The sequence below is a fragment of the Mus pahari genome, chromosome 12 (assembly GCF_900095145.1).
Source record: "Mus pahari chromosome 12, PAHARI_EIJ_v1.1, whole genome shotgun sequence".
Lineage (NCBI taxonomy): Eukaryota > Metazoa > Chordata > Mammalia > Rodentia > Muridae > Mus > Mus pahari.
Window position 1 is genome coordinate 24,410,118 of NC_034601.1, and position 23,191 is coordinate 24,433,308.

At 41.5% G+C, this 23,191-nt stretch overlaps 1 protein-coding gene across 3 annotated transcripts in view; it reads right to left on the minus strand.

The window, feature by feature from the left end:
• Positions 1–23,191, minus strand: part of Atp13a5 (ATPase 13A5) — a 133,471-nt gene that overhangs the window by 51,450 nt on the left and 58,830 nt on the right. For all 3 annotated transcript variants that reach the window (XM_021209413.1, XM_021209412.1, XM_029544504.1), the window contains 6 exons: positions 21,663–21,820; positions 19,269–19,457; positions 15,300–15,361; positions 12,765–12,915; positions 3,219–3,305; positions 2,429–2,585 (listed from right to left, as the gene is read on the minus strand). In XM_021209413.1, the coding sequence (XP_021065072.1) occupies positions 2,429–2,585; positions 3,219–3,305; positions 12,765–12,915; positions 15,300–15,361; positions 19,269–19,457; positions 21,663–21,820 (804 nt within the window). The remainder of the gene's footprint in view (positions 1–2,428; positions 2,586–3,218; positions 3,306–12,764; positions 12,916–15,299; positions 15,362–19,268; positions 19,458–21,662; positions 21,821–23,191) is intronic.

Sequence of the window (23,191 nt, forward strand, 5' to 3'; positions counted from 1 at the left end):
TGTGGTGGTGGAGGTGGCAAAGCAACTAAGTTCTATCTCCATTACCAACTTGTTTTCTGACTTCAACCTGCTAAGTCTCTCTTTTGCACCTCGGTTTCCATCCCCAACCTGAGTGATAGCTGACCCATGCGTTCCCCTTTATCGCCTCGCCTACATTTATTTATAGGAGGTGAAACATCAAAGGTCAAGATATCAGAAAGGTATGGAGGCACTGTCATGAATGGCAGAGTAGAGGCTGGATGCTTCCCGACACAGCAGAACAATAGGGAGATTCTCATTAAGGTCTGCATGGCTGTGAGCAAAAGAGAACAGAACCCTACACAGTCTATAACTTGTTAGAGACACAGTCAACGGGATTTATGAGGAAGATCAAAATCTGAAAGGGAGGTCTGTTTTTGTCTAGTCTGGGAATCAGACACATCCTGTGTATGCTAGGTAAGTCCTTCATCCTTGGCCTATAGAAGGGACACTTCTAAGGTTTAAGTAAGCAGACTCCAAATGTAGACATTAGAATAAACATTCATGAAATCCAGAATTCGACACACAGTTGGTGGCTATCTACAATCATAACAAGTAAATGAAAACCAGGAGAAAAATGCCAGTTTCATTCAAATGAATTTGAGTGCACCAATTTTCTTATAAACATGGCCATTGCTTAGAATGCGCATATGTGTATGAGAATATTAAATAACACAGCTCATCTCAGAATCTGGACCAGAAAGACAAAAATGAGTGGGAAAACCATCTAATGTCATTGAATTTAGTATAATCAGTGTTTTCTTAACATATTTCTCTTTTTAAAATATTCCTAACCAAGATCTGACTACTCCATGAAATGGAATCCATACCCAACATTGCTTGAGACTAGACAGGCAATGGACCTAGCAATAAAATGACTCCTGATACATTCTGCTATTCCTATAGATCATTGCTTGGCTCAGCCATCAGCACAGAAGCTTTCTCCTGCAGTCATTGCAGACAAAGATGGAGACCCACAGCCAGGCACTGTGCAGAGAATGAGAGATTTCAGAATACTAAAGGGCTATCTCCATCAACTCCCTCCCCTCCCCCCCCCCCAGGACTCAGAGAGCTCTGCAAAAAACTAGGTGGTAAGAGTGTAAGAGCCAGAGGGGATGGATGACACCAAAGAAACAAGGCCTTTTAAACATAGCTAGACAAGCACACATCTGAATCCACAGAGACCGAGGCAGCATTGCAGGGCTTGCACAGGTCTGCCCCAGATGAGGTCCTAGAGCCTGGAGGAGAAGTGGACACAGGCCCCCATCCCTAGTTTACAAGCTATGTTCAACTGATAACCACTTGCAAATTAAAATTTAATTTTCTCCAAAGGAGTCTCACTAGGCAAATAAACTACTTGAAAGGATAGGCCAAATGCCAAGATGTAGATGGAAAACAGAAAATGAATTCAACAGCAGCCCTGAAGGTTCTCTGTCTCATAATGTATCAAAAAATGCCTTACAGGTCCTTTGTCTATTTATTGTGGCTTCCAGTTGTATGTTTTTATAAGATTCCTGTGTCTGCATCTATAAGTGTTCCACATGCTTTCTCCTTGGCTCTCTTTTCTTGTTTGTTTGTTTGTTTCCTCCTATTCTGGTTTGTTTGGTTTTCTCTTCCTTCTGAGATATCCATTTGTTTCTAACAAGAGACAGAAAGCATGAGGATCCAGACAGGAGTGAGACGGTGAGGAACTGGGAAATGGTTCAAAGAGAGGAAATCATAATTTGAGATAGTGCTTTAAAGTAATCAATTTTCAAAAAAAAGAAAGACAATAATTTTAAAAACTTCCCCTGGGATGGGGAGATTGCTCAGTGGGTACAAGATTCCAAGCTTGAAGACCTGAGTGTCAGGTCTGGGACCTACATGGTGGAAGGAGAGATCTGACTCCCACAGGTTTTCTGTGGTCCCTACAGTCACACAGATACACAGAAGCACACACACAAAAAGAGAGAGAGACACACACACACAGACACACACAAAATCTCCTTTCCATTGCTTTGTCTCAGTTCCTAATAGCAGAGCCAGTTTTGCCTTGAGCTGACAGGAAACCCTGTTCTACCTCACCCTAGGTTTTCTCTCCGAGCTCCTTAATTTTACCTTCCCCCTCTAGTCCATGCACCCCTGTGGTTTTGCTATACATATTCTGCCCTGATGCCCCACTGTGGCTGTATCTTCTGTTTGTATGACATCTGGATGCTTACTCTCTATGTCTGTATGTTCCAGTCTCCCTGTCTGCCTCACAGGATCACCCGTGCCACTGTCACTCACACTGGCTGTGGTAGTTTATGTCTTTGTGTGCTTTGTTATGGCGATGCAGAAGTTTGCTTTCTATGTTTGGCCTTTAGAAGGGTTTTACCTCTTGAAAGAGGAAAAAACAAACAAAAACAAACAAGCAACAAAATGTCAGTACCCGTTTCAGAGCGGCAGAACCTGGCCACCATTTCCGGCGCGCCCTTCATGTAGACGTGGAGGTGAAGGTCACCAGCCAACTGAGCTATCACAGACATCCTTTGTAGGCCTGAGGAAAATGGAAACTGGCGCAAGATGGTGATGCTGTCCACAGGACTCTGCAAGGACATCAAAGGCAAGAGACTGAAAAGCCTTCAAGCAGTACAGATGCATACGCACTAAACAAAGGGCCCATACCCTCCAATGTGCCCAGCCACATCATGGCAAATTATATACACCACACTGCTTGCCTTTTTCTGGCCTACTCAAGGGTGACTCCCTTGATAAGTTTATCTGGCCTCAAAAGCGCTCACCCGTGGCTGCCCAGAGAAGTCCTAATCTCCTTCGAGGCCATCCTCTGGATGCGATGCTTCTTTTTTTCCCAGAAACACTACTGGTTCCCAGCTCTGGGCTCCCACAGCTTGTTTGTAAGCCTTTATTACAGCACTTGGCAGGGCATGCTGCACTGACCTGCACTTGTATTGATTCCTGACCACTGTGTGCTCTTCCCATGCAGAACCCAGCAGGCTCATTGTGAAGTCTGGCCTAGTGCTCCGGCGCTCACGGACACTCACCGAGTTATTTGCTGAAAACACTAATGAGCGTAGTCAGGGCTGAAGGCATGGCCAGGCTAGTTATGGAATTTATTAGGATAAAGCTAAACGGGAGAAATGTGCAGTGTGTGCAAAACCAGAGATGTTTCTCCAGTGTTTAGGGGAAAGAAACACATGACCTATGGAAGAAAATCATACCTGGCTGGCTTTCGGTCCTGGTCTTATGACTGTGTTTGAATCTGCCATGCCAAATTTGCAGGAGGCCTCTTGGCTTTCTTCCATATTCTGTTACAAAATGAAACATTTATAAGATTCCTTGGAGACAAATATGAAGAAATATTTTTCTTTTGCACACTGTGCTGATATTTTTCAAAAGGCTTTTCATGGGGCTTCTCGTCCCAGGTATTTACTTAAATGCCATCACTTTCAAATTTGTGTTGTTTTTATTGACAATAAGGACTTTGTCAGAAAATATGTCAAGGAGGCAGAAATACAGTCAATCCATTAAAGTGGATGGGAACGTGCAGGCCATCGGGCATCTCTTCTTCCTAACGGCTATGCTCTCTAGCGTTGAGCACAGCAGCTCACAGCTGGGTCCTGAGATGAACACAAAAGCACATTTTTATGTTACACTTGTGTTACTAGTCTAATTTAGTCAGCTAGAAAGCTAGCAAGTTGGCTACGACCAAATTAGAAAGCACATTTGAAAATGGATTTTATTCATTGGGTAAAACATCGAAATATAGACATCAATAGTATTGAGAAATCAATATTAACCGATATTGGAAAGAAATTTACTGTATTTGTCTTAATAATCTAACCAGGAGATTGTCCCTTCCCTTTTATGCTTAAAAGGTTCCTAGCTAACAAAGATACTTAGCTCAAGGGTCCACCAGACCTAGGCTAAATCTTAGTGAAAACTGCTTTCTTTAGAGGTAGATAGACCACCTTGACAGTTCTTACAGAGGTGGTACTAAAGATTCATGTTCTCAAACAAGATCCCGATTTGTCTGTCTTCTGTGCGGGTAGAAGGAGGCATTACTAGAATCAGAATCCAAGTCACATGTAGAAACAATGGCTGCTGGTCAACTCGGCACCAGTTCTGCTGGTGTTTGGAAGAACTCTGATCATTAGGAAGTACATTGATTTTCCTTCATTAAGATTCATGCAACTGGACATTACTTTGTCTTTGTCTTTATGCCTTCCTCAATGTCAACATTCTCATCCCAAATGACTGATTTTAGGAATTTCTCTTTATGCCAAGTTTCCCCATTTTAAGCACTGGATTTCTAGGAAGCCAAAAGTTCCCATTATTCATCTTTGCAATAGTTTTTTGTGAGGTGTGTTCCATGTTCTGGCAACCACTTGTTCCCATTAATTTACAATTAGATTTGTGTTTCTCTGTGGTGTGTGTGTGTGTGTGTGTGTGTGTGTGTGTGTGTGTGTGTGTACACTCTCATGAGTACCCAAGTTTGTAGGCAGGCACATGCAGCATCCACCATGTGTTTTAGACAGGGTCTCCCATTGGAGCCCAGGGCTTAGATTCAGTAGGCTATTTGGCCAACAAGCCCAAAAGTTCCATGGATTACAAAGTTACAAGGATTACAAGTGCATGATACCATATTCATCTTTTTTTACCTGGGTTCTGGGAATTAAATTCAGATAATCTGCCTGTCTGTGAAATCTGTTCCCAAACTGGGCTGCCTTATATGACCTCAATGGTAGAGAATACACCTAACCCTGCAGAGACTTGATGTGCCGGGGTGGGAAGCCACCACACTGTCAGAGGAGGACAGACTCTGTGAGGGGGGAGGAGGGGAAACTGGGAATTGGAGCAGCTATTGGCATGGAAAATGAATAAATAATTAAATTAATGGAGAAAAATTCACATCCTTGTGTTTGCAAGGCAAGCAGTTTTCTAAGATTTCTCCCCAGCCCCTTTCTGCCTTTTTACACATTACCGAAGTGTCTTTGTAGCCTCTTTTTAAGAGATCAGCAGAGTGTTGCTAACCAACAGGCTTATTAATGAAAACTCACTTTTTGTCTGACCCTTTACAGTGCCCAAAGTCCTTCACAATCTCAGGACGCGGACAAATCTGCAAAGGAGGCATAATTATCTCAAATGCACAGAGGGGATAGGAGTCTTCCAGTCTTCATTCTAGATCCAGGGATGGGTGGGAAGCAATTTTCACTGTCACAGCAGATCCAGAACAGGTTTATGATTTCTGCCCCTCAACTGTCATTCACACTTAGCTCAGAAAATAAAACTAGCTTGAACAAGGCTTGTGCATGTTGATGTATGACCTTCTACTCTGTAACACAGTAGCTACCAGCCCACTGTGTCTTCTTAAATTTAAATCAACTAAGAACAACTGAAATTAATAACTCAGTTTCTTACTTGCATATTCATAATGGAAGTGTTTGTTAGGCATATTTGGGGGTCTTATTTAGGCTAGTGTTTCTTCAAGGCTGTCTGGGCACATTGGTATCATGTTATAGTCTATCTAGAAAGATTTTGGGTCAAATATGTTAGGTGAATACTGCATGTCATATCCTCTCTTGAATACTCAAAATGAACCACAGTGTATTAAAGAAGATCCCCATTCAAACACTAAATTTAATTTTGTTTAATAAGCACTTCCCCAAATTATGAATTTATGGATTCCTATACCATGTTGTACATGTTGTTGTACATGTTTGAAAAAAAGGTGGACAGATCCTGTTAGGATAAGAGCAGAATTCATCTAAAGAGTATTCACATACCACCCTTTAATACAGAACCTCATGATGTGGTGACCACCAACCATAAAATCAGAGAGATCAGACTATTCAGCACTATTACATCTCCAAATCTCAAAGCCTACTTACTCACTCTACTAAATGTCTGACTGCATCTACAAGTTCCATGAACGAGAAAACACAGTTGACTTGAACACAAACTTGCATAGACTGGCAGAAAAGCATCCTGAACTCTGGAAACCCAAGGATGTCCAACTGCAAAAGAAAGTACAAGCATGTGTCTGCATCTGTTTTAGAGACTGAAATATACAGAGGAAAGTGTAACCAACCAGCACAGCAGAGATGAAAGGACACTTCACGCTGAGGGCCAGGGACACTGTGAGCAGCAGGGAACGGCTCTTCAGCCATGCCCACACAGGAACTCAGCAGTCCAAGGAAGAGACACACAGAGCGAACTGCAAAGAGGCATCCTGCTCCACGCTATCCGAGCACTAGACAGCTAACAGCTGCCTTCCCACCAGCAGAGCATGCTTCAAGTGTAAACAAGAGGTATGGGAGTCTACATTTATCCCAGCAATGAAAAACACTTGACTGCTATTTTCCTATCTGTATTTATTTATTTATTTATTTATTTATTTATTTATTTTTTGCTTTGCTATTTTTTCCGGTTCAGTTTTGATGTCACGTGATTGGACTTTGTGATTATTCTTTGTCTGCAACTATTCCTTCCCGTTCTCTCTTATTTCTCAAAGCTTAACCCTCTGTGCTTTGCCTCCTCCTCCTTCTACTTAACATCTTCGTATTTTCATTTCTTCTTTGTCACTATCTCCACTCTTAATAACATTTAAACAATGACCTTGTGCTCCCAATAGCTCTGTTATTTCTTACTTGATTGTGGGTGCGAATGATGTACCTAACTCTTATTTTCTCTATCATCTTACTGTTGACAAATCACTCCCTGTCCTTGGTTTCTTTTGTGTAAATAGTAGAGATCATAAACTCAAGAGAAAACCATTCAGGAGGAAGACCCACGGGGAAACAACATGCACGAAAGATGGGAGAAGACCAAAAGATGCATCTATCCAAACAGGCCTGCAGATCACAGGCAAAACAAAGCAAGGCACCTCCCAAAGCTTAGCGCTCCTAAATACTGAAAACAAAACAAAAACAACCAAAAACAAGAACAAAAAATAAAAAACCCTAACAAGTCACTGAAATGCCAAACAAATGATTCAAAGCCCTACTTTGAAAAATGTTCAGTGACTTCCTGAAGAGTTAAACAAGCAGATGAATGAAGGAAGAGATTAATTTAGAGGCCGGGGAGGTAGCTCAGCAGGTGGAGCACTTGTTGCCAAGACTTGAATCCAGAAGAAGAATAAACAAAACTACAGGAAATAGCAAGTGTATCGCCATAATAATCCTGAATACTAATGGTCACAACTTTCTAACTAAAAGACACAGACCAGCTGATTGAATCAGAACATAAGATCCAACTATTTTCTGGCTGCAAGAAACATATTTCATTGGTAACCTCACAGGAAAACTGAAAAAAAAAATCAAGGAATGGGAAATTATATATCCTGCATCAAGTAGATGCAGAAGAGAAGCAGGATTAGCCATATCTGACAAAGTAGATTTCAAACCAAAATGAATAAGAAGAGATAGAGGATGTTACTAAAAGAAAATCTGTTTTAAGAAAGAAGGTGAAGGTGAAAAATTTAAAGATATAGATTCAATATTGGAGTACCTAATTACATAAAACACACTTAAAAAGACAGTTCCCTATATGATAATACTGTGTCGATTCAATTTCTTACTCTCATCAATAAATAAAACACCATGGTCAGAAAAATCTACAAAGAAAGCTCACTGTTCAACAGTACCATAAATCTCTACCTCTCAGCTGTGAATATACATTGCTGTTAGCAGCCCATAGAACTTTCTCAAAAAACAGATCATATTTTGTGCCATAAACCAAGTCTTGAAAAAAATACATTTTCTTAAATCTTATCAGCTTACAGTAGAATAAAGCAAAAAATCAATAGCAAGAAATGCTACACAGATGCGTGGGGAATAAATAATACCATTTTGAAGGACCAATGTGTCACTGAAAAAAGTCAGGGAGGAAACCAAAACTTCCTAGAGTCAATAAAAATTAAAACATGACTTATTGGAACTTTTAGAACATTGCAGAGTTAGTTCTAAGAGACATGAGTTAGTGAGGGTTTAACACTTAAAAATCAGGGAAAACACTCTGCTGTGCTTGTAGCCAGGAGCCTAGCAAAACTGCCTCCTGAGAGGTTTCATCCAGCACTGGGTGAAACCAGATGCAGAGACTCACAGTTAAACATCAGGAGGAGTTCGGGGAGTCTTGTGGAAGTCAGGGATAGGGTTGGACAAGCTGGATGGGTCAAGGACACTACAAGAAGACCTACAGAGTTAACTAGCCTAGACCCATGTGGTCTCACAGAGACTAAATCACCACCAGCATTCAGGAGCTGGACCTAGGCCCCCTACGCATTTGTAGCAGATGTGCAGCATGGTCATGTGGGGCTCCTAACAACCGCAGATGGAGGCTGTCTCTAACTCAGTTGCCTGCCAATGGCTTCCCTTCCTATAACCAGACTACCTAGTTGGGCCTCAGTGGGAGAGAATGTGCCTGCAGTAACTGGATTTCCCAGGGTGGGGTGATACCCAAGGGGGTCTTCCCCTTCTCTGAGGAGAGAGGGGTAATGACAGGAGATATTTGTAAGGGTGAGACTGGGAGGAAAGGAGGAGCTATGGGGCTGTAATCGGGATGTAAAGTGAATAAATAATATAATCAATTAAAAATCAGGGAACACTCAAATACATAATTGAGTAGTTTACCTATTAGAAAACCAAGAATGAAAGAAAGGAAGAAAGAAAGAGAGAGAGAGGGAGGGAGGGAGGGACGAAGAAAGGAAGGAAGGAAGGAAGGAAGGAAGGAAAGGCAAGAATAAGCCAAAACCAAAAAAGCAGTAGATAGAAATAAATGATAAGGTTAGGGCTGACGTCAATAAAATGAAGATCAAAGGACAGTTAAAATAAATCAGAGCATTGGTTCTTTGAAAAAAAAAATAACAGGTCGTATAAAACCTTAGTCAAACCTACTGACAGAGAAGATCGAAATGAAGAAAAGCAGACATGGAAAGGGAGAGATTACAACAGATTCTAATGAAATCTGATCACCAGTAAATATTTTCAAGTCACACACTCCAAGAATCTGGCAAATCTAGAAGGCATAGGTCAACTTTTAGACACATATGACCTAGCAACGTTAAATCAAGAGAATGCAAACATATAAGCAGCTTACTATGAAAATCAATAAAATTTAACAGTGACACAAAAAGCCTCCCAGTAAAGGGAAGCTGAGAGCAGATTAATTCTCTGCCACATTTCCCCAGGCCTTTAAAGCACAGACTCCTGTATGCCTCAGATTATCCCATACAATCAAAATAAAGGGAGCCCAAGCAAGCTAGGTCTATGACATAACCTAGGTCTATACCCTGTCAGTGTATGAGGAGCCACTAAAGCGTTTACCCAGCTACAGGCCGATTTCTCTGACAATGTGTGCTTTCAAAATTTTTCAATAAATATTTGTAAACCAAACCAATTGAGACATTGGAAAGATTATATAACCTTAAGGAAGTTGTTTCATTCCAAGATGCAAGAGCAGTTAGGCAGATACGGATCATTAAACATCAAAGACCTAGATGGACTGGAGGCAGAAATCACTTATCGTGTCAATAGATGCAGAAAAGACCTTTGACAGAGGTTAGCATGTGATGACATCTCTGAAGCATCTAGGAACAGAACAAATACACTTAAGCAAAATAATGGCTATTATGACTGTAGGAGCTGTGTGGGCCCTCGTGCTCACAGATAAGCACTAGGGAAACCTGGGAAAGAGTGAGGTTAATAGCCTGGTGACCTCCGTGTGCTCCCTTGGCTCCCCCACCTCCCCTAGCTGCCCTGGACTCTTATATTGAGTTTGTTTATCTCAATCAATCTATAACGCTCTCCTCCCCCAGACCTTCATCGTGAGCGTGTTTACCTTGAGTCTGCTTGCTTAGTTAATGTATAAAGCCCATCCTTATGGAAGAGGTAACTTGTATTTTACAAGAATTTTGATGTAATCATGCCTCAAGCTTTGTTGTGCACTACAGATTGAGTTAATTATTGCCAAGAAGCTTTTTATCTGATGATGTTGTACTTAAATATCCCTAAAATAATCCACCTGGCGTCAGAATCTTGAAGTTTATAACTTCACTGGCTACTGGGTCATGTCGAAGTGAATTTCCTTCTCACTTCCCCTGGCTCTACATTCCCTCTGGCTCTAGTCTTTGCAGAGACCCCCATAATGTCAAGCATACAGCCAGCATGAGAGCAAATGGGGAAGACTGAATCTCCTAGCAAAGGAAAAATGAGACCGCGGGGGCTGTTCTTTCAACTCTTCTCAATGCAGTGCTTGAAGTCTTAGCCAGAATAGGAATGAAAATGAAAAATGAAGGGATTTCAAATAGAAAGAAGCCCAATTACCCCTGTTTGCAGATGACATATCCCTAGACTTAAGTGCCTAAATGCCTCTGCTATAAAACCTTCGGATGTAATGAAGGATTTCAGCAAAGCAGCAGGACGGAAAATCAACAAACAAATTGCAGGAGCTCTTCTGTATGTCAGCAGCAAGAAGGAAGCCAGAGAGCGATCTCATCTGTAACGGCTTCAAAGCATACCGACGACGCTTTGTACAAAATTCTGAAGTACTAATGGCAATCTACATAGAAAATCTAATAATTAAAAATAAGCTTTATGAAAAAAGTATTAAACTTTGTAACAACTTGTCACGACACAGTGAAGCTTTTTCTGACTTTTCTACGCAGAAGTGTAACTGCTGCTGCTGAACGACCAGTAAGCTTGTTCTTCCCCCTCTCTGTGTCTGGAGTCTTAGGGTGCAGCCAGGCTGTCTTCCCTCCCTCAGAGCTCATTTGCATATAGAAAACAGTTGAGGTGCCTGTCCAAAATTATCTCAGATCTTCTTGGCACTTTATTGCTATGTATAGAGGCTAACCCTGCTGTACTGTTCAGTTTTATTTAGTAGATATTAGTTTACAAAATTTATTGTGCAGAAAAATTAGTATAGATCTTTTAAAAAATATACTCTGACTCTATAGAGATGCGTATTAATTTTCTGTGTTAACAAGCAAACTACATGATTCCAAATATATGTTTTTAATAAATATGACTCAAGATACTGAGGGTTAATGAAAGTATTAAAGAATAATGATTTGTTCTTTAATAATCACTTTCCACTAATAGCTGAAAATTAGAGTTGAAGAGGGTAAGTATAACTGTCTTCTGAATCTAGACTTAAATAGTCCATATCACTTGCAAATGTGAAAGATTATTTTTTCCTCTCTAAATAAAATACACTTAGATAAACTGATGTATTGCTCAAAATAATAAAAATAGCTGGGAATAAGTTTAACCAAGGATGTGAAAACCCTTTACAATAAAAACATTTAAGCATCATTGAACACAATAGAAAATGACACTAGAAGATGGATAGGTCTCCTACATTCATTGATTGGCAGAATCCATATTATAGAAATTGCCATGTTACCAAAAGAGAAGTCCCATAAAAATTCCAAAGATGTTCTTCACAGAACTAGAAGAAATACAATATTAAAATTCATATGAAAGCACCTAAGACCACAGAGAACCAAAACAATCCAAAGCAAGGAAAGTAATGTTAGAGGTGTCACCACCACAGCTGATTTCAAATTATACTACAGACATGGTAACAAAGCCCGCATGATACTAACACAAACACAGAATGTAGACCAAGGAAATAGACAAGATATAGTGATAAACCAGTCACATCCCACTGAAAGTTGAGTATATGCATATATGTATGTGTGTATGTGTATTCATATATGATATACACATATGTGAGATACACACACACACACACACACACACACACACACACACATATACCGGAAAAAAAACAGCCTTTCCAACTAATGGTGCTGGAAACCTGGATCTGCACATGTAAAATAAAACTAGATTCTTATTGCCTATCTGGTGAAAATATTGATTCAAAATACATCAAAGATTTTAATGTAAGACCTGAAATTTTAGAATTACTAGGGGAAAACACATCAAGACAAAGATTCAGGTATGGATTTTCAAAAAAAAAAAATGATTCTAACCACTCAGGAAATAGCAAGAACTGACACATGAAACGATAGGACATTAACAAGCTTCTGCTTATCCAAGGGAACTATCCGAGTGAAGAGAGCCTGTAATCGAGATAGCAAGCCACAACAAATGCTGACACGGACTCAGGGAAACAGGAGCCTTTACATACTGTCGGCAGCAATGCAAACCGTCCAGCTACTATGAAAATTATGACCAAGGTTGCTGAAAAAAATTACAACTCTATGTCATGTTTACTATGGCCCAGCCTACAACAGCCAAGATAGAAAATCAGCCCAAGTGTCCACCAGTAAATAAGTGGATATGGAGACTGTGGCATACTTACAGAGTGGGGCTTTATTCATTCATAAAAATAAAATTACGTCATTTGGAATGAAAAGTGGATGAAATAGGAGACCACGTTAAATGAAATAAGCCAAGCTCAGAAAGCCAAGTATCGCATGTTTTCTGCCGTACATGGGACTTAGATTGCATACACGTGCAATATGATATATACATACTAAAAAGACTATTTACAAAGCAGAAGGATAAGAAAGGTCAGTACATCATGTTTGAAAAATGTCATTATAAATCCTATCATGTTGTATGATGAATCTATTCTGGTAAATTTGGTAAAAGTATGTATATTTATAATGATTATTCATTTATAACAATGATTAATGATAAAGTATGACCATTTTCTAGATTTGTAACTGAATTTAAAAAGATCCAGTTCGGCTAATAAAGGTTTCTTCACTTGATTAATGGATATAACCATCACCTTACCCAACCAGTGCCTTCAAACATTTTGAGGTCCAAAGGGTCTCCTTGGATGGTCCCGTCAAGAAGGATCAGGGAGTGGCAGCTAGTCATGGCTGCACACAGTGGGCTCCAGGGCACAGCCTCACCTGAGGCAAAGCTGTGGACTGCCTGGAAACTGGTTTAAAAGATAAAGTTAAAATTTTCAATCAAGTTATTTGCATGCCCTGCCTCTTATTTGTTACCATGGCAGCACCCTGGCTGGCTGACTCCAACCTCCAACCTCTAACCTTTAACTTCTTCAGTGACTTTTCTATAGTCTATACCACTGCTTCTTAAACTCTGGGAGCAGCCCATATGGGACTGAATGAATGAACATGGGGGCTGCAAAAATTATGGCTACAGTAAATGTTTCTGAATGTCAACCACCACAGACTAATTCAAAATCAAATGTGTAACGAATCTAAAATGTTTTACAACCCATGCTACCTCCCATGTCTTCACTGTAGCCTTGAAGTTCTGAATACATAACATGCCCAGCCTCTATACAGTGCACACCAGTACAGCTGGCAGAATCAAAGAACAATGCCCAGAAAACATTGGCTCAGAACATAGACTACTGTTAGGTTATAAGCTGCAGGGTTTGTACTATACACAGAAAACTTTCAGCTACAGAACATGATGGTTTGGTGATGGAAAACAAAGACTTTTCACATGTTCCTGCTGTCATATAAAGCATGGGTTTAAAATAAATTGATAATTCATTATCAATAAGTGTTTGGTCTGTATACTTATTTTCTGTACCTATGTACTTGGAGCTGCATACAGATTTCTTGGGTGAAAGACATCATACCTGATCTAGTTCTATCTCACCTTACAGCTGCTGATCTTACCAGTATCCCTCGTGTTCTGATTCCAGAGGCAGATTAAACCTCTTGCTTTTGACTCTGCTTGTTCAGGGATTTTTCCACTCATGGTCCTCTGCTCACTTGGGATTTTTTATTTTTCAGCTACAGCATTCTACCTGCATAGTAATGTTTGCATAACCCTTCTTTGAGTTGGAGATGGATTTCCCCTTTGATACAGATGGCCACCGGTCAACCAAAAAACAAATTTCAGGAGACTTGAATCTAATCACATGGGCTTTTGTGATGTTGCATGTAAACTCACGGAGCTCTCTGAACAGTCACATATCCTAAGCAAGAGATCTCTGGATTTGTGAGGGAGCTGGGGAAGAAAGAAGTTTGCTTGGTGATCCAAGAAACTGAAAGCAAGCAGAGGCTTTGAACTGATTTTCATTACTCAGTTCCTTGGAGTCTAACACTGTTTCTAGAAACTTCTTTCTAATCTACACATCCTGTCGCTGGAGCTTCTTCTCCTCATTAGCAATATACCCTGGAATTATTGACCTTCATCCCCTCTTAGTTTTGAGCTGAACAGTGATTATGTTTAGTTGATTCTACTCCTCAAAGCATCAGCGTACTAGGGGCAAGGGAGGAAGATGGGAGTGGCAAGTGCGAGGACCATCTTCTTCCTTCATTGCCCTGGATCATAGGCACTCTGATCCTCTAGACAAAGGCCTAATCAGTACGTCTGAACAGCCAGGACCATGAAGAGAGCTAGAAATCAAGCTGTTCCCTGTGCTCAGCCTGAGCCATCTTTCGTGACATTGCCCTGTGCTCAGGGTTTAGCTAACCCTCTCACTAGCTGGGTGAAGCTTGCCTGACTATTTGTCCTAATCTTCAGCTGCCTCAGCCACTCTTTACAGCCGAAGTAAGGTGATCAAAGCTGAAGAGTGGAGGCCATCACCATTTAGAAGGCATAAAGGCACACCTCAGCCCTGCAGGAAGAAGCTAGGACCTCTCTCCCTCCCCTCTCCTGCTCTGCTCTGAGGTATGTATCTGTATGGCTACCTCCTTTGTTTTACCATGACAGCCTTTAGCCCAGGTCTGTACAATTTGTAACCAGGTGTGCTTTGAAATCTCCCTCACATGCCATCATTTTCAGAGAGTCATCCTTAATGCATTAAAATTCAAAATGACTTTCTATCTTCAATCATCATGTGTCATAAAAAAAAAATCAGGGCTGTATATTACATCAAGCAATTTTATTGTTCTGTCTCCATCCTGATTTTCCTGTCTTTATAGTCATAATTTCCATGGCCTGTGTTACCCATTGAAGGTGGGTGCACTCACACATCTTCATCCCATTAGCCTGGGAACTCCACCGGGAGTCAATGGAGCCCTTTTCTGGGTCTCTGAACACAACTGTCTGCCCAGCCACCCAGGAAGCCTTGTGATCTGTAATCAAGTATGGTCCTGGTTCCATGCCTTGATTCTCTGTCTTATTCATTTGGCTCTTTACCCATCTCCCTCATTCTCTCCCATTTATTTCACATTGAATTTGCAGATCGACTTTCTTTGTCTAACTTGGGGGCACATCTAATTAAATGAATTAAAATAATTGGGAACCAGTGTGAATCTTATTCCCCAAGCTTGGCAAGGGTGGATTTGAATATCACCACAGGAACCTACCACCAGACCTCCCATCTTAGGGTCCTACCAGTTGCCAGCAGTGGGGACAGTCCCCCAGAGGTCCAGCCCATCTTCTGTCAGAGTTCCTGTCTGAATAAAAAGTTGTAATTGATTTTTTTTAAGCAGAATAGTTAAAGCTTTGATATCATGATTTAAACAAAATTCAAGCTTCCAAGAAACTACAGCATATCCAGTTATCGAAAACCTTGTTTCTGAGCATCCTCAGTTAGTGCAGCATCCCCAGGAGGTTCCAGCTTCTACATGACACTGTGCAAGAGCTTTGTGTGATTCTGCTTGCTTGTTGTCCTGTCTGCTGTTGCTGTCACTGAGAAGCCCCATAAGTGAAAATTCAGCAAGAGCCACCTCACAGCTGACTCCGCAGTGGACACCCGCTGTCTTTTCAAAACAGAATTTGTTGGGTTTTTTTTTTCCCCCTCTCTTTCCAAGACCAGCTTGTCCATCCTTTTCCTTTTGGCTCATCATAATTTTCTAAAACTATGGCCACTATAGTAACCATTCAGATCGTAATGTAAAGAACTTTCAGCCCACAGACAGAAATGAAATGCTAACAATAAATATTAATGAATGCCTGTGAGTGAGTTTTATTGTCAGATTAAGAGGAAAATAGTCATTTGATGCTCTGTATTATAGGAAAACATTTGTCAGTCAATGTAACAAGAAAGCATACAGAACCGAGTCTGCTATAGTATGTTCATGTCCCAGTTATTCGTTAGCTGCATGTTAGTGTGGTCTGACAGCCTTAGGCTAACCACTCTGCACCTGCCCAGAGTGAGGATAGTGGCTGCTGCTGTTCCAGAACACATCAGGCAGACAGGACACTCCTAAATACAGATACTAGCAGCTCCCGCAAGCACTATTTAAAGCCACTGGCTTATAAAACACTGAGTTTCCTAGCTTCCTATTGGATGGCATCATCTGTCATCGCGGCATATCAGCATGGCGGTTTACAGGCACGAGCTTCCAAGGCTCTCCTCCTGACAACTGATTAAACGGTAGAGAATCAGACAATTATATCCCACCAGGAGACAGTGGTCCACAGGCTGGAAGACTGAATCAAGGTCCAGACAACCTTCATCCACCAGCCATCATGTTAGTGAGTTCTGCCATTCACCAGCCATCATGTTGGTGAGTTCTGCCAGGCATGTGGGAAGAAAAAGCCCACTCTCTAGCTCTCCAAATAAAAAGAACTAAAGAATCCTTCTTTCTTGAGTTCACTCAGTTCCCAAAGAGAGGCAGCAGGCTCAGAGGAACCATTCCTCAAGGGTGACTTTTGTAAAGGAGCAATTTGTTACATTTTCTATCCTGCTTTCTCTAAAGTACCAACCTGCCTGCATGTTCAACCACCCAAATCCCCTTGGGTTGTTCCATTTCAGAAAGAATTAGCAGCTTAATTCCAGCTGAAATGTTTTTGTTGGGAGGTTACGCTTTTAAGCATCCATGTTTTGAGCATGAACATAGAGTGATTTGGCAGCAGGGTAAGAGCAACGAGACCGTGTTACCTCTCTATTTAAAATTAACCTCTCATGACAAAAATAACCTCAGATAGAAAAAAAAATGAAGTTTCAATTAAAGTTCTAATCTAAAGAGAATAGACTAGCAAAGGAAAAACCTCTATCATAACGTTCAACCCAAGCTCAGGCTGAATTGAATAGAGAATCTGTCTCTCAGATGAGAAGGGGGAGGTGTGCATACAAAAACAAATACGCTCAGAAGCCCGGTGATAGAACGCTGGTTGGAAATTAACGGTGGGGTGTTCTAGATTAACATGGTGTTTATAAGCGTTCTATAATGTAAAGCTAGAAAAGGAACTTAGAGATGATTGTAGTCCAAGCTTTTGACTGACATAGTGATAGACACTTATTTCTGAACTCAGGGTTAGTGTCCTCATTTTGCCATGCCCCATCAGGTGTTCTAGCTGCACACTGCCATACTTTATGGGATTCGGCCGAGCGGGTGGACTGGCAGCCCCTCTGGCTATCTAGCAGAGGATGGCATGAGGATGCAGAGAAAACAGTTACATTGGAAGTAAAGTAACAGCCTCCGGCGGGGACACGGTTTATGTAAGGGACACGGTTTGTAAATCGCCCTCCTGTAGTACAGATGCTTTTGAGGCTGTTGGGTGTGTAAGAAAAGATTCTTTCAGAAAATGGGCAGGGTGTAAAAAATCTGACCATGAGGCTAAAGTCAGACTGCTGCTCGGCTAACAGTCCAGTTCCTTTCTAATGGAGAATGAGCACCGTTTTTTGCTGAGAGAGAGAGAGAGAGAGAGAGAGAGAGAGAGAGAGAGAGAGAGAGAGAGAGAAGGCTGCCTGCCTTCCCCTGAGGCAGCATGACCAGGTCTTGTGCAGCTTCCCTTCAACTCTCCCCGTCCCTCTTTATCTCTCCCTGATGCCCTCTGTTACGGTTTAAATGTTAACCCTCCCTACAGGTTAACCCCCCCCCCACAGGGCTGTGTGTTTGAATGTTTGGGGCCGCTGTTTCAGAAGGTCTTTGAGCCTTTGGGCACAGATCTTGAAGGTTACAGTCTGCCTCCACTCTTAGTCTAGCTCCCTGCTTCCTGGTGTGCTCCAGCTGTGTGGGGACACCCCCTTGAGGCAAAGCAAACCTCTTCTCCTTTCACTTGCTGCTTTGAAGTGTTTGGCCATACTGACAAGTAACCAACAGCCTCATCATAAAGTTTCCATAAAAAGAACAACAAAAGAATTCTACAAAAAAAAAAAATTTTTTTGTTTTTGTTTTTAGAGACAGGGTTTCTCTGTGTAGCCCTGGCTGTCCTGGAACTCACTTTGTAGACCAGGCTGGCCTCGAACTCATATATCCGCCTGCCTCTGCCTCCCAAGTGCTGGGATTACTCATAGTATGTGTTTTAAGAACTCATGCTCTTCTTTGAGATATAGCCTTCTGCTTAGCTTGCCACATCATTCCTCTGGCTTCATTTCACTGGATGATCCAGCTTCTAGCCTTACTATGTGGTCTTCTGTCTGTGAGATGTTTGGGCGCCTTTTTCATTCTTGTGCTTTGACCTGGTCATCTCTAAGCTCAGAGGTGGCCTCCAGCCTGCCACCGGTGTGCACCTGCTGCTGTGTGCTCACAGCCCCACCAAGCACACATCTCCCAGTAGCACAGTTGTCTTACTCCCATACTCCAGACATCCTTGGCTAGTTGCTAAACCTCTCCAGAGCTAGGTGGCCACTCCTGATGCTCTACAAGCACTGTGTACAACACTGGCCTGCAAAGGGGGTTTGCTGGGGGGAAAAATGACCAAAGTGTTGATTAATTATTCAAACACAATGAACTGAAACAGGGAATGACCAGCCAAGCTCACTGCGCTACAGCCTGTCCAAACTGAGGCCAGAATCTACGTATCGGAGGAGGGCTTAATGCTGGATTCATTCCTGGTTACTATCAGAGAGTGGTGGGAATTTTGGACTCCCCAACAATGGCAGCCATCCCCCTCCAGTACACACTCTCCTATGCCACCTCTCCAGAACCTTGAGTACAGGTATAATAATTCCCTAGCCTGGAAGAAGAGGAGAAAGAATAGTGGCAGCAATGTCACCACTGTCTGTTGTCCACTCCACCTTTGTCATTTCAAGAAGCAGTAGGTGGAGATGAATGAGATTGCTCATGTAAGTTCCGCACAAGGCACTTCTAAGACATGGAACTTCCCACACGTTTTTGCCTGCAACGGAGATTATTGGTGCAAGAGACTGTTTCAAAACATAACACGGGCACAGAAAGTATTAAATTGTAGCAGGCAAAGGAAATCATGATGAGATTACCACCCTGCCACCCTCTGAGCCAGCAAGTTTGCTGTCTAGACTGTGACCTCAAACCGCCTTCCTCTGTAACTGCCTCTGGCCTCAGTTTCTCAGCTGTATAGCAGGAATGTTAGGCAAGCCGTTCTCTGAGGTCCTTCCTCGCTGTGCCATGCGTCAAAACCATCAACCCCCAACCTGGTAAGTTGGGAACCCACTTTGTCGAAGCACACGAGGTTGATCTGGCCACACATGTTGATTCTCTGTGGGGAGATGCAGAAGATCTTCTTCTTTTTCAACCTCTTCTGGGCGTACACATTGCCTATGGTCAGCGCAGCTGGGAGCACAGGAGGGACAGTGGCAGTGAGAAGGATCAGGGCCATGGTTGCAGTTTCTCTCGGAGGAACCTGGAGAGGGGAAAGGATGCACACGGGTTAGCCCAGCAGAGCAAGATGTCACCCTTCCTCCAGCTGTCTGCTTTCTCCCAGCTGCCTCCTATAACACTTGGCAACCCTAGACCTTGGCTTATAGTATTCCTGGTGAGTTGACTTTCTTGGTGGGGTCAGGTGGTCCTTGGGCTATCCCTAAAGCATACATAGGTTGTTCCTCTTGTACAACAAAGGAGACCTTTTCAACCCTGTTCCAAGTCTCCCTGACCTTCTCTCACTCAGTTTACCTTGTGAATACCCATCTCTCCTCTGTTCATCCTATCTCTACACACTGTCTGACCTCCTAGGGTCTCACATAGGCAGGTCTTAGGTCATAATAGTTCATTTCAAAACTTGACATTAGTTTTTAAATCTCTGTGCCTCACAAACCAGCAACTGCCTGGGGCGCATGAGCTGTGTAAGAGTTTTGAATCCTTGTTTGTCTCGAAGTCCGAAGTCCAACTCACTGTCTGGGGCAGAGCCATACTTAGTTCATAGACGGATGGGATAATGACCTGACAAACACTGGAAGCGAGGTTGCCAAGATCACAGCATCCCAGTGTGTTCTTACCTCTGGGGAAGCCAATACTGAGATTGCATTCTTTTCCTGTGGCAGACATATGCCTCCACCAGATGCATTATTTATCTGCTTCCTACAACCGCTGCCTTCTCTACTTTCTCCAGTTACTCACTCCAATGAGTTTTGATCCTGCACACTCAAACTTGTCTAATCCTGGATCAGTGCAGACAGACGCTGCCACGGGGTCAAAGTATCTGACCCACAAAGTCTAAGATCCAACTTCCAGCCGTAGTGTGGATGGCAGGTTGCGCTCTGTCCAGGAAACCTTCACTCCCAGGTTGTTCTAAACCTTACTTTGCTTGTCTGATAGGTACTTCTGCTCTCCAGGTCAGATTGTCACACTGCATGACATTCTGGAGCCAACGGTCTTGACATTCTGCCTAGGTCTTTCCTAATTCCATCCTACTAGTGACAAATGCACTGGACTCCTTAGGGCCACCTCCCTGCAGCCTCAGGCCAGTTTGAAATGATTGATCCGAGATTAGATTCTATCGTGAGCATTGACTAGAAATTCTTGGGATTATGCCATCATCCACCACTATCCAGGTCCCTTGCACCTTCACAGGGCACTACCCGCCTGAACGACACCCAGCTTCAGACCTATGCTTTACCTATAATCTCCTCTTCTTCTTGACCAGTCCATCGGTAGGTAGGATCCCAGCATATCTTAGAGGCCACAGAAATACACAGCAGAACAGACTCTCGGGACCAGAAAGACCCTTAGAGGTTACAAATGACAGCCTGTCCCTCCCTGGCTACCAGTAAAAAGAAGCACCCACGTCAGCTTGGTAAAATGGTTGATTCTGCTTCAGACAGCAAACAGAGATCAAATTCCCTATAGAGGGCACCAGATATCCTGGAGCTGGACCTACAGTAGTTGTAAGCCACTCAATGTGAGAGTGGGGAACCAGACCCCGATCCTCTGCAAGAGCAACAAACACTCTTAACTATTAACCCATCTCCCCAGCACTCTGGAAAACTTTCATAGCCCTGCTATCTAACATGAATGTAAATTAAAAATTCATTTGTTACATCTGTCTAGGTGCTATAATTATATGTGTGAATATATATATATATATATATATATATATATATATATATATATATATATATATACACACACACACACACATATGTACTTTGTATTTGTTTGTGAGTGTATATNGTACTTTGTATTTGTTTGTGAGTGTATATTTATGGGAAAGAAACCCAGAGCCTTTTACATGCTAGGCAACCACTGTACCAGCAATCTAGCTGTATGTGAATATATATATATATATATATATATATATATATATATATATATATATACACACACACACACACATATGTACTTTGTATTTGTTTGTGAGTGTATATTTATGGGAAAGAAACCCAGAGCCTTTTACATGCTAGGCAACCACTGTACCAGCAATCTAGCTGTATTTCCAGCCAAGTCTTTTCAGGCTGGAGATGTAGGCATAGAACATTTCTCCAGTCTAAGAAAATTCCTTTGGACAGCATTGATTCACAGAATTATTAAATCTAGAGTCAGCGTTATCTAACCTTCTGGAGTTAGGTCAAGCTCTTGAAAAACTATGATTGACAAGACCCACAGTACTTACTTCATGGTACATATAGACACCCAGGGCATAGAAAAATCCCACAACACCGATGCAGGCCAGGAACACCATGAACTTGAAGGCATCATTATACAGTTTGAAGTTCAGAGGTCGAGGGTAGAGGATGGATCTCACTAAGTCTCCTTTTGCTGTATTATAACCTAAGGAGATAAGCACAGAAGAGAGTCTCTGCTTATTTCCAGAGCCACTGGAATGCTAGAGTTGGTGTGCCTCTAGAGTCTGAGATGGAAATACCATTACTCTAACCCAATAGTCTATTTGCCGCCTTTGTCAAAACTCACAGAGAGCAATCAGTGACATTCACTCAACACCATTTAATTCCTCTTGTCCTTGGAGACAATGCTTCAGTGGTTCCCCACAGTACAACCATCCATTCATCTACAGAGTTTAAAAAGTGGACTTGCCTGCTGCAAACTGTGACCAGAGAAAATGAGATGCCAAGGGAAAACTCTGGGAAAGCAGGTATGTGTTGAAAAGAGATACAAGTTATAAAAGAACTGAGAATTTAAAGAAGCAGAAGGCAATAGGCAAGTGATTTATTTCAAATATGTGTTCAAGGGCTACTCATCATGCCTTCCTCAAAATCCAAGGCCTTCCAGGTCAAAATTCTAGGCATAATATTGAAAGTCCCTTTCAACATCATGTGCTTCTATCTTGACAGACCGCCTTCACTATTCACTGGTGCCAGAAGGCCTTTGCACTTTATATTTTGTGCTTATCTCTCTAGCTCTCATAGGCTTGGATAAACTCTCCCTTACTCTATCAGCCTTGCTTTCAATTTCCACCTCAGCAAAACATGTTTCCCCAATTCCACATCCACATTTGAACCAAAAGTAATTTATACCCTGTGATACTTGGTCATTTAGCATTCAGCACCATTCTATTTAGTTAACTATACATTACTGTAAGTACATACATCTGTCCCTTACATCATATCATAACTTTTCTTAAGGAAAAAAATTACTTCATTAACTTACATAGCATTTAGTAGATTCTCATTTCTGTTTGACTTTCTGACTAAAATGATTGGCAGATCTACATTTTGAATATGAGTCACTGGTTTTTTTGTTTGTTTGTTTGTTTTGTTTTGTTTTTAATTATAAAGTGTGCCTTAGTCCTATTTCTTGCAGAATACATGGTTTTCTAAAACATAATTTTCTGGCCTTTAGAGAATTAGAGACATACTTTTCTCTAAGTTGCCATGTAAGCACTTTGGAAGTACTCATTGAAAGGCAAGATCCCTTAATTCAAAAAAAAAAAGAAAGAAAGAAAGAAAAGAAAAGAAAGAAAAAGAAGAGAAAAGAAAAGAAAAGAAAAGAAAGAAAGAAAGAAAGAAAGAAAGAAAGAAAGAAAGAAAGAAAGAAAGAAAAAGATCCCTTAATTCAGCTTCTTGATAAAGTAAAAATACTTAGTTAGGGTGTTATTACTGTGAAAAGGCAGCTTTTATAAAAGAAAATATTTAATTGTTGTTAAAAAAATATTTAATGGCTTACAGTTTCAGAGGTTTAGTA